Source organism: Danio rerio, chromosome 22, assembly GCF_049306965.1.
Source record: "Danio rerio strain Tuebingen ecotype United States chromosome 22, GRCz12tu, whole genome shotgun sequence".
In the NCBI taxonomy this organism is placed as follows: domain Eukaryota; kingdom Metazoa; phylum Chordata; class Actinopteri; order Cypriniformes; family Danionidae; genus Danio; species Danio rerio.
The window spans coordinates 20,953,649-20,966,040 of NC_133197.1; the positions used below are offsets into that span (position 1 = coordinate 20,953,649).

Sequence of the window (12,392 nt, forward strand, 5' to 3'; positions counted from 1 at the left end):
CGGACCTTTTTTTTTTATTTCAGACCCGATTACAGAGCTCTTCAGCAGAGACAATTTTTCAAAGTGCTAATATTATTAGCAAAACCACCATAAATGGTAAACAGTATATATATGGTACTATAAGCAAAACATATTTGGTTGAAATGTTGCTAAAATTTTGTTCTATAATACGATTTAGATGTTGAATAAGAAACTTTATCTACTGTTATATTTATAATAAAAAGTTCTGGAGCAGTTTTTCAGTCCAGGAACTTTAAGCATCATTCAAAGTTGGTTCATAAAGAATTTTACATTTGGGTTCCACCGATATTACTTGATTTTTCCCCCCACTATGAATCTTAAGGGAGATTTGTGTAGGAAGCACTTGAGGAAGCCTTTTTTTTTTCATTTTTGAAGTTCAGGAATTCCCTCGAGGCATCTCTTCGAAGACAAGTTTCATTAGTCCCTCACAAAAATCAAACAGATTATAACATAAATCACATTCACGGAGGAAACTTCTAAAATCCAACACACACAGTCAAGTCTGAAGTTCAGCTTTTCATGCAGTGCTTTTTTACTACAGTAGTGCAGTGGTTTCTGTAAAAGTGAAAACAGCATCATCTGGGCCAAACGCACACCACAGCAGGTCTGTTGAAAAACAAGCTGTTTTCCTTTCTCTGTTTAGACGCCCAAGGCAAAAAGCCCATCATTAGTGCTCTACTTCCCCCAGAAATTGAATCTCGAAGTTGTAATTCCAAATGCTTGATTTAGCGCGATGCTACTGCTAAACCTTGGGTTTCTGCAATCTCAGCTCCATGTTAGTTTTTCACTCGGGCTGGCCGTATTCCAGCTGACCACTAAATACTGACTAAAGGCCTGCCGCAGGATGGCTGTGGAATCCTCTTCCCCTGTCAAGACTGTTAAACACAGATTCATCATGGCTAGGACTAAACTGAGATATCATTGAGTGAAACGTGCTGATGTTTTACACAGCTTTCTTTATTTGCATTACAACTTTGTGGCCATCTAATGATTGCAGTTGGTTTAAACACAGCAGGATCTCACAAAAACATGGATAAAGTTGGATGACCTCCTGGGAGAATAAGGTTTCTGATTGAACATCACTGGCTGTGCTTTGAAGAAGAACTGCGCTCATATGATCCCAATAGTGCTGCGATGCGATGTGACCGCAACTTTCGTAAAGCATACCAGATCTTGAAACCAAGAGCATATGAGAGCTGAATCTTCCACAGCAGTGGCTCTCAACCAGAGGGTTACGACCCAAAAATGGGTCACGGGTCTGATCTGATAGGGAAAAACAAAGCTAAATGCAAATAATAAAATTCAAAACATTTGAAATGGAGGGGAAAACGAGTCCCATATATTTTGGTTGCAGACATTAGAGGCGGAGTGGCTTTTTAAAATTGATATATATCAAAACTCAACATTTTAATAAGTAAAACCAAAGACTATAAAATACACAAAACATGTCACTTGTATAGTTTTGAATAGGGAAAAGTTCAACGGTCAATATGACTAATGAAGTCAGGCCTACTAGTATAGGAGCAATTTAGCAATCAGTTTAGACTTACATTTCTCCAGGGGAAAAGCTCAGACCAGATGTGTGCTTTTATACGACAGTTTGGTGGTCAACCAACGTGCTGGAATCTAAACTATTATTTGCTTCACAGACATAAGAAATATATCAAAAAATAGCTTGAAACCTGTTCTTTTAAATAAACCAAGTGCACTTAAAAACAAAAGTGTTTTGAAACGAACACGAGGTACAGCCCGTCCTGTCAAACAAACATCACACGACGCCCCACAAACTTGTAAACAAAGAGTCACATTCATTTCTGAAGGAGATTCACCATCAAGACCAAGTTTTGGTTTACTTCAGAAGACCAGTGTGATCAGACTATCTTTATATAGAGAATGATAATGTGTAACACGACCATAAATAAGGTTGGTGTCGTGATATTGTAATTGCATGCGCATTAGCTCGGGCCACCATAAAAATGCCGTTTGATTCGGACATTTAGAAATAAAAATTAAATAGACAGCTGTTGTTTAATGGTATTGGTGATTCCAAATATGTAATGTAATCGTAAGCTTGGCAAACAGTTTTGGAGAATGATTCTCCATTCAGACAGAACACCAAAGCATACTGCCCGAGAGGCGTTTCAAAGATGGCGGCTGAGTGAAATGACTTTGGTAAAACGCATTGTTAAGAACCTAATTTGTTTACTTTAAAATGTCAATAATTACATATTTTTGAACCCTCATTTAAAAAAAAAAAAAAAAAAAAAAAAACATATTTATTGCACTTTTATATGATTTAGAAGTCTCATTTTCCAAAAACTGACACTTCTTGACAATTGGTTTTGTGGTCCAAGATCACATATTGTCAATTTAATTTTATTAATAAAATTGGTAAATATAACCAAAATGTAGTTAAAATGTAAATACAAAAACAAACACAAGATCAATTTAAATATAAAATCTTTCCCCCATTCCAGCCGTTTCTGTTTTTGCAACTTTTGTGCAAGTGAAACTTTCTCAATACAAAAAAAAAATAAAAATAATAAATTCTCACAGTGATGCTAACTAAAAGTTGTACTTAAAATGCTCTAAATAGCTAAATAATCTGTCACTGTTTGATTTTCCGGACATATTAGTTAGATAAACCAATCCTATGTAACAAACTGAAGGCAAAAAAAAACTCGCAAAGTAGAAAATTCCAAAGGACTAACCTGAAACACAACAACCTTCCCATCATCGGCCTGCAAGTAGAAGGTCCAGGTGGAAGAAATAAAACTCTGGGCGGAGCTGACGATGTCATTGCACCAGCTAGACACGGCCTCCATTACGGAGATGGGCTTGGGACGGTTGGTAAGAGCCTTGAGCTGCGGATCAAACCCAGAGCAATTTGATGGAGCTTGATAGAGATGTCAAAACACCAGCGCAACCCCCATAAGAAGCAACCGAGAGTTGTACCTTTCTCCGTTTGATCTCCGGCTCAGCGGGCTGGCTGGCACACCCCGTGCTGCACGCCTCCTGCTCCAGCAGTTTACTGTAGGCCTCCTGGCAGGCTGCAAACACACACAGAAACCATACCTGTCAAGCGGCTCCATCTCCATTCAGCTCTCCCCACGGTCAAGCAGCCATCAATATCAACAAACATCTGAGCAGCACCAGAAAGCGCAGGATTGATTTTCAATAACACAGCTTCCCTCATGCCTAGCAGCTTCCCACAGACAGCTCTGTTTGCCACTAGCACACAATACCATCTCTAGATCAAAATGAGCATTTTCAGCCTGTCTGCGCACTCGATAGCATATGTCCTCGGGCTAGGCCAACTTCATTCCGAAACATTAGCATTGTCAAATGTTCATGAACGCATTTCGACAGATCTAAAAGAGACTGTTTTTCGTGCTTTAAATTTGTAGGATGCCGGATCGATTTGACTTGGTGGTTCTGCATTGAAGTTTTCCTAGGATGTTTGGGCTTGTATATGCTGAAATTGTAACTCATTCATTCATTTTCCTTCAGCTTAGCCTCTTACATATCAGGGGTCGCCACATCGGAATGAACTATTTCGTCATAAATTTAACGCAGCGGATGCCCTTCCAGCTGCAACATCATACACTTTCACATTCACACATAGTAATTCACTATGCCCAATTTAGTTAATTCAATTCACTTATAGCGCACTTCACTTATATGTCTTTGGACTGTGGGGAAAATTGAAGCCCAGCTGGGACACAAACCAGCACCCTTCTTGCTGTGAGGCAATAGTGCTAACCACTGAGCCACCATGCCATCTCAAAATTGTAACTACAGCTGGAAAAGGACTTAACCCTTAGTTTACCCAAAAATTACAATTATTTTACTAATTACTGAACTGCATTTCATTCGAATCCCTTCGTTTATCATCAGAACACCAATTAAGATATTTTAGATAAAGTCTGCGACCGGTCTAAACCTCTATAGACAAGTCCCGAGACGTGCAAGTCAAGAAAAAAAAAAAATATTGTCAAAACATTACATTAGATTTCAGTGGTTCAACTGCAATTATACAAAGCTTCAAAAACACTGTCCATCAAGAATAAACTGAAAAAATGACTTGCTTTGCCAATGTTTTTCTTCCTCATCAGGTGGTCAGGATGTAACCTATTGCCAATAGAGTTGGCAGCTCAAGTCGACACCCAAGTTTTATATTGCCCGTAGTAAAAATTATGTTACGAAAACGATTAAGGCGAACAAAGCAAAGGTTTTTCATGTGTACAAAAGTGTGTGTGTGTGTGTGTGTGTGTGTGTGTGTGGGGGGGGGGGGGGTTTCAAGTTGCTTAAACAGATTCACCACACTGACCTACAGAAATCTGCTTCATTTGAAAGTGAAACTTAGCCCACTAACTTAACATCCTAAAGATGTGTTGAAGTTAGAAAGCTATTTGGGTTTTGTGTGAGCAATACTTACTGAACTTACGGTCAAACTTACCTTCCTGTAGAGTTTAGCTCCAACCCAACCCCCATTAAACACACCTCAACCAGTTTAAGGTCTTCTGACTTACTAACTTTTAGACAAGTGCATTGGAGTTAAACTATATATAATATTCACCTTCCAGGAGAAGGATTAGACATCCCTGACATAAGATGTGCTCACATTTACCATTGTTAGGCAAGTTTTCTTGGGTCCAGTAAGTTAATTATATAGAAATCTACAGTATATGACAGATTTTTTTTAGTAAGACTGGGTTTGGCATCAATAGTTACACTTGAATTGACAATTGAATTGATAATGAATAATGCTTTTTCCCCCATCAAAATTTGTACTTGCAATACAATAATTCAGTCAGAAAAAAAATGGTCACACTTTATTTTGATGGTCCATTTGTTGAATTTAAGTTACATTGCAACTAATTATCATTAGATTATAAGTAGACTGTTTGGTTGGGGTTAGTGTAAGTTGACGTACTTGCAAAGTTTCTTATAGTCAGTTAAATGTCTGTTGAAGGAGCAGTATCCACAGATATTAAGCAGACAGTCTACTAATACTCAAATGGGCCTTTAAAAATAAAGTGTTACCAAAGCAATTTACGCAAGTGTGATCACATTGGATAATCATTCCAGTCATTTCAATGAGAACTGACAATTTGAGATACTGCATGAGTAAATATTACATTTTTAATATTTCAGTATTGATTGGTACCAAATTCCAGTATTGTGACAACTCTAGCTTGAACTGATTACAATAAATACTGGATATTTTTAATAACAAAATATCACCAAAATTTCACTAATTTGACTACTTATTTAAATACAAGTTATTATCAGTGCTGGCAAGTAACAAACTAATCATAAATTTAAGTTGTTTAGCTTTACAAACTCCTAAAAAAAAGGCTAAAATGACTTGTAAAAATAACTCTTTTAATTAAAATAACATCAAACTTGCATTGGAACATTTGTATTACATATACAAAAACACTAAATTTCCAGGTCTAAATTCAGAGTAAAGAATTAAATGTTTCAAGTCATCATGGTTAAATATGTACTTAAAGAGCAGGTCATATGTTATTTTTTTAAGTGTCTTAAGATTATGCTGGGGTCTCCTACAACAGGTTTAAATTTACAAAAGTTTAGAAAACATTGTAATTTTTCTTAGAATATGCATTTAATATTAGAATCATTTTGTAATGATTTTGATATGATTCATTTGAATCACTTTGATCTGATTGGTCTCTCAGTATCTATTTTGTGTCAAAAATGAAACCATTTTAGAATGTTCATATATCGCAGACAGGCCAGGGTTATGCAGATTTACAACTTTGATTATTATGAAAAAGATATCGAAGACTCATACAAAACATTCCAAAATAGAATTCATTATTGACTCGCGATTAAGAGTGACCCTTTCTTTTGAGAGACATCTTTACTTTTTCATGCACTTTTTTGATTACCAACTTTGCAGGTTGTTTACATTGAAGGACAACTACGTTACAAACTGCAAATAAGCTATTTTCCTAAAACCCATATGACCTGCTCTTAAAGTTACTAACATTGTTAAATAGGTTAGCTTCTTTCCAAAACTGTTCAGATAGGCCGTACCTCCCTGGCACTCTTCCTTGCTGGTATTGATGCCTGTATTTCCGTTCACAAACTGGCAGATGGAGTAGAGCCGGCAGCCGCGGTGACAGGCATTCATGATGGAGTCCTGAAAGAACAAGGTAAACAGCTCTTTTGTAGAGTAACGCATGTAACTCTAAGTATCACTTGTTTTTATCCACAGAGTAGTTGTGGCTTCATGGAGGTGCTGTCAAAGTATATTTTATGCAACATCTAATTTCAGATCCTTAAAAGATCTGCATTGCCCACGATTTTCTGAATGTGAATCGAGGATTGATTGTGGGTTGACATAACAAAAAACTGGTTGATGTTCATTGAAAGATTGAAGACAAAAAGAGGTGATTCAATCCTTGGTAAGGTCAACACATGACCTTTATGTTTACAGAATTCACCTGACAGTGCAGCGACCTTCAGGTTTCTTATTTCCAGAATAACAGGAAGCAGAACATAATGTATATACATACATGTGTTCACATTGAGCCAATTAAAAGCAGAAAAATTTAAATTATTACAGCTCTGGCGATTCTGCATTGATTGCAAGATTTTAAAAATGCATCACTATTCTCTCTTCAATTTATTCTGAGCTTTGTTTTTAACAACAGAGGCTACTACTCTAGGCTAGTTTCAAAACAACAGAGGGTACTCCAGGCTAGTTTTTAACAACAGAGGGCACTATAGGCTAGTTTTTAACAGCTGAGGGCACTATAGGTTAGTTTTTAGCAGCTGAGGGTACTACAGGTTAGTTTTTAAACAGCAGAGGGCACTCCAGGCTAGTTCTTAAACAACAGAGGCCACTCCAGGCTAGTTCTTAAACACAGAGGCCACTCCAGGCTAGTTCTTAAACAACAGAGGGCACTCTAGGCTAGTTTTAAACAACAGAGGGCACTCTAGGCTAGTTCTTAACAACAGAGGGCACTCTAGGCTAGTTTTAAACAACAGAGGGCACTCTAGGCTAGTTCTTAACAACAAAGAGCCCTCCTGGTTTTCTAGGCTAATTTGTAACAATGGAGGGCTCTCTAGGCTTGTTTGTAACAACAGAGGGCACTCAATTCTAGTTTTTAAACAACAGTGGGCACTATAGGCTAGTTTTTAACAGCTGATGGCACTCTAGGCTAATTTTTAACAACTGATGGCACTCTGGGCTAGTTTTTAAACAACAGTGGGCACTCTAGGCTACTTTTTAAACAGTAAATGGTGTTCTAGTTTTTAACCATACATACAAGTAAGAAAGAGCATTAGTATGTTTATCGTCATGCAAGTCTATTTTTATGTGACAAGATTAATGTAATCACTCACACTAAATGAACACAGTAGTAATAAAATTAGTGGTCTTTGTAAGGAACTGGATGCAAGCAGAGTACAGCTACAATGTTACATATTTATCTCATTGTTTCATGCAAGAGTGAGTGCAGCCATTGGAAACTTATTGGACCAATACTTGCAGTATACTCTCAATCACTTCCACTAACTTTTTAGCCAAAAACAGCTTGTTATGCTTATTGATGTTGCCAACTGGTATTTTCTAATATATTTGTATGCAGTCATAAACACACTTGTTGTTTGTAGAGCATGTAGGTTGCCCATTTTTTAAATAGTTTTTCCCACTGACATATGACTATTGAAGAAAAGTGTTCCCTTTTGCAATGTGCCTCAGTGTACATCACAAATTTGTGTGAATCACATTTTACAAATTCATTCAAAATCACCACCCTGCTAAATAGATGTTTACCAGTGAAACTAGGCAAATTAATTCACTGCAAATATTTTTATAATTAAATAGCCAAACAAGCAGAAAAGGCGAGCCTGTTTGATTAAATTAGTTTTTCCTCAAACTAATTAACTATACTCTAATCATAAACATATGTAAAACCAATATTCTTTTAAAATCCATCAATTTAGCAGTGATTTACTTGCAAGAATCATTTTTACTGTGTCTTTACAAAAAAAACATCTTTTCAAATATTTTAACGTTAATTTGAGCATCTATAATTTAATTGGTAAGTCATATTTTATGAAAAGTATTAAATAAAAAAGTTCAAGGTCCTCTCATGGCATTGTATTTTTGCTACCATTAAAATGGGCTATGTGACTCAAGTATATTTAAACATACATTTTCCAATATTAAAACAACTGTTTTATCTATTTCGTTGATAAAGCAGAATATTTATGTCTATTTTAGGGGAGTAAAAACTACTTTCGAACAAGAGTGGGTATAATTTACCAAAATTAAAATGTTGGGTGGTAATAGTAATCAAAAATATATTATTTTGTTTTTAACTGAGAAAACAAATTTAAAGGTTTTACCCACTTGAGGGCGAGTAAAAAGCAAAAACATGTTCATGTTTTGATTGAACTTTCCCTAGAAAGTCAATTTCCATCCTAACAAATGAATTAGTGCTAAATGATGCAGACAGTAGACAAAATAATAATTTGTCATAAAATATTTTTTAAAAGGAGCGGTTCCTTAGCATTATACAAAAGCTAACGTTCGTAACTAAAAAACGTGAACATCCAGCGAATATCAACCCACGTCTTTCTTTGGGGTTTTAGGGCCAGCATCAAACAATAGAGACGCGCTCCCGTGCTCCAGCGCGTGCTTCTCCGCTTTGCGCATTTAGAATTTAGAACGTTCGATGCAGCTTCCACACATTCGAATGACAGAACGTCCAGACAGCCTCGGTGTCTACATATCGACCGTTAACATTCATGCGTCATAAAGCATCATTCTCGGCCTGTTCCTGCTGAACACAAACTAACGTTAACACGCGCTGCCAAGAAACTGGGACACAGAAAATCCATGAATCGATTAAGAAATTGGCTCGGGGTGCTGCCAAATAATGCTCCCATCTTTGCGCAGTGTCTTTGCGCAGAACGCTTTTGTGTCTAAAATGCACGTTTAGTTTCATCTCGCACTTTATCTTTCAATTGCAGAACGACTTTATTCATTCCTTCATTTATTCATCTCCAAATGGCTGCGGCTGTGATGAACCTCAAGTATGCAAACCCCTATTTTTTAACGCATTTATCTTTTTTCCACAGGCCATTACAATATACTGCAGAAGCATCTGGTACGTGGCACTTACTTTGGCGGGGCTTTTGTTTTTGATGGACATCTGGCATTGCTTTTTGCAGTAATTGATATCGCCCAGTTGGTTGTCAAACAGATCAGATGATGCCGCCGCCAACGCCACCAGAATCAGAGAGACGAGTGCGGGAACTCCGCGCACCCTGCCGCCGAACTGGAGCATCTTTTTTCCTCAGGATTCGGTGCACTGGCGCGTCTGCGGGGTTCGGTGCTTCTCGACCTGTTCCTGCCGCTGCTGCTGCTTCGGTTCGGGCTCTATCAGCCTCGGTGATCTCGTGCCTTTGATGCGCCGTGTCGTCACTCCTCACATCATCACGCACGCGCTGCGCGTCTCCGTACAGTGCAGTAAGTCATGTGCACTGAAAAAATGCTGCTTACAAGGAGAAAAAGCAATCTAACAACGTTTCTTTTCTGAAACACTGCAGCTCTGATGAGGATGAATATAATGGTTTAATAAGCAATGAAACCAAATAAATAAAAAAAGTATTGAATATGAAAATATTCCACCCCAAAATAACTTGTGATTCCACTGAAGTGTCCTCGTTCTGTTTAGGAAATAAATGAAGAGTTTAAATGCAAAAACCTCTAAGTGCTGTCTAAAAATTTCATCTAAAATCAGCATTTTTATTAGGGTGTTGTGTGTAGTTTCAGTAATAATTACTCTTGGTTCAAATAGGTTACTCTCATTGCTTTTAAAGTGAAATACCTAATCAGAAACATAGGGGGCTAAGAAAAATTAATTTTAAAGGAAAGTTTCAGATGGTTCTTGGAGAGTTTTTTTTTTCATCTGAACTCTTCAAATAGTATTTGTTCAATTAGGTTAACTAGGCAGGTTAGGGTAATCAGGCAAGTTATTGTACAACGATGGTTTATTCTGTAGACTATCGAAAGAAAATATAGCTTAAAGAGGCTAATAATATTGACCTTGAAATGGTTCTTAAAAAATTTAAAACTGCTTTTATTCTAGCCAAAATAATAATAATAATAATAATAATATATATATATATATATATATATATATATATATATATATATATATATATATATATATATATATATATATATATTATCAGACATACTGTGACGATTTCCTTGCTTTGTTAAACATAATTTCAGCTCCACTAGACCCAAACCAAGCAAGCTAGTGGCAAGGCTGTGTTTGCTTTGAACACAAAAGTAGATATTTTGAAGGCAGAAGAAATTATTGACATCTATAGTAGAGGAAACAAATACTATGCAAGTCAATGGTTACAGGTTTTCAGCATTTTTCTAAATATCTCAAAAGTCAGATAGGTTTGGAACAGGTGAAGGGTCAATAAATAATGACAGAATTTTAATTTTGGCAGAACAATTATATAGCCTATACAAACAATACCTTTTTTACATTGGGAATATTTTATAAAATATAATAATAACATGTAATACAACTTATATTATTACAGTAAATACAATGTTAAAATAAAATATTTTATTGTCCCAAATTTAATTCACTATTTCTATATTAAACACAAGCGATGATTACTTTGTTTCAATTAACTTTTGTGAAAATATGCAAAAATATTAAAACCAGTTCTTACATGTACTAACAGTGCATGACAATGAACATGAGTATCCATTTCTCAGTGAATATAGGCAATGTATTTTGATGTGTTTAAACAAGACATATTTAATAAACAGATATATTAATTAAAACAATATTTTAGTCACCGAACATATTTAGAAAATGGAAGATAATACAATTAAATTCAAGCTACATATTGCAATTTTTAATTTTTTTCTTCTACAACATAAATTTGGGTGTACGTTTGGACTGTTATCATAAAGCTAATTACTTAGCCCCAGATTTGACTTCAGTACTGACAAATCTAATGCATGCACAAATATAAGATTGTATAGCTACCTATTAGAAATATGATATATTTCTAGAAATAGAAATATTTAAAAGAAATATTTAAAAGAGAGATTTGTGGGGGGTGTAGTTATGTGCTGCAGCTGAGCACTTATTTTAATATTTAAAAGAATAAGTAATCGTACTAAATTTGATTATATTTAAAATTATTAAAAACTTCTGACATATTGGCAAAACATTGGCAAACTTAATATTAGAATTGCAATCTATTTGTATTTTGGGGCTGCACTTTGTGAATTAAACTTTTGTTGTTCATAAATAATAATAATAATAATAATAATAATAATAATAATAATAATAATAATGTATTAATATTATGAACTGGCTAATTGAATAACAGTAAATATACATATTTATTCTACATTATTACTTTATTCTCCCTTTTCCCCTTATCATTGATTCATTTAAAAATGTTGTTACTTTAATGTTTGAACTAGTCTTAATTTACCTGTTTACAAGCTATTCTGCATTACAAATTCTTACAGTTAAAAAAGCTTAAGTGATGTGGAATTGCACTTCCAAATGTACTAGACTATGCATTTTATCTCGAGTTTGTACGAAACCGTTAAAAGGCTATCCGTATGGAACAGACAGACACTCAAAAAGAAAAGGATGTCCTTCATTATTTTCTTTTTCGGCACACTTGTATACAAAAGAGAAAAGAAAACACAGTCTGCAGATGCTCTGCTAATAATGGCTTGTGGCTGTGTGGTAAGACATGGGAGGAGCTTCAGGAGAATCAACTTTTTCAGCTTTTGAGGCGTACTCTATATTGATTCCTCTCCAAAATTGAGAGTGAAGGTAAATCTGAGCGTCCTCTTCGCATAATGATGCTTTTCAGAAGCAGCAATGGGTTTCACGAAGCTTTCTGGTGATTAAGGCTTTTCCTTTTCAGCAATTTATGTGCAGGAAAATGGATTGTGCGCGCGCGCGCTCGCACCAGCATGACAAGAATCGAGTTGAGAGCGCGCGCGACAGACAAATGACAATTTCAGTCATTATGTTGTTTTTTGTCGCGTTTCTTCCATATGCGCTCTCAGCACGTAAGTACAATTTTATAAGTAGGCTTTTTGATGTTTAATATGAGCTAAAGCAATTTGTAAAGTCGTCTACAAACTTCATCTTTATTTAAAGGTCTTTTTGGAGGTGTTTGTTTTCTTTTTTTCCCTCCCTCTACTCACGTGAATGTCAACTTAGAAGTCTTATTAGGCTTAGATTTTACGCTAAACTACCACAGTGAATGAGGAAAGATTACTTTAAAATGTGCTAATTTTAATTTGCAAGGCTTTCGTC

The 12,392-nt window shown here is 35.7% G+C and overlaps 2 protein-coding genes and 1 long non-coding RNA gene across 9 annotated transcripts in view; 2 read left to right on the plus strand and 1 right to left on the minus strand.

Annotated features, from left to right (window-relative positions):
* The window catches only part of tmem59l (transmembrane protein 59-like), a 19,759-nt gene extending 10,262 nt beyond the window's left edge, over nucleotides 1-9,497 (minus strand). Inside the window, 4 exon segments of the mRNA NM_213337.2 lie at nucleotides 2,733-2,885; nucleotides 2,977-3,071; nucleotides 6,088-6,193; nucleotides 9,189-9,497. Coding sequence (NP_998502.2) covers nucleotides 2,733-2,885; nucleotides 2,977-3,071; nucleotides 6,088-6,193; nucleotides 9,189-9,353 — 519 coding nt within the window. The 5' untranslated portion in view covers nucleotides 9,354-9,497.
* LOC141380320 (uncharacterized) overlaps nucleotides 1-12,392 on the plus strand; it is a 371,642-nt gene that overhangs the window by 320,941 nt on the left and 38,309 nt on the right. The gene's annotated exons all lie outside the window — the stretch shown is intronic.
* crlf1b (cytokine receptor-like factor 1b) overlaps nucleotides 9,304-12,392 on the plus strand; it is a 13,602-nt gene continuing 10,513 nt past the window's right edge. For 3 of the 7 annotated variants that reach the window (XM_068216334.2, XM_017353164.4, XM_068216333.2), the window contains exon 1: nucleotides 11,831-12,142. In XM_068216334.2, coding sequence (XP_068072435.2) covers nucleotides 12,001-12,142 — 142 coding nt within the window. In that variant the 5' untranslated portion in view covers nucleotides 11,831-12,000. 7 annotated transcript variants of the gene reach the window in all.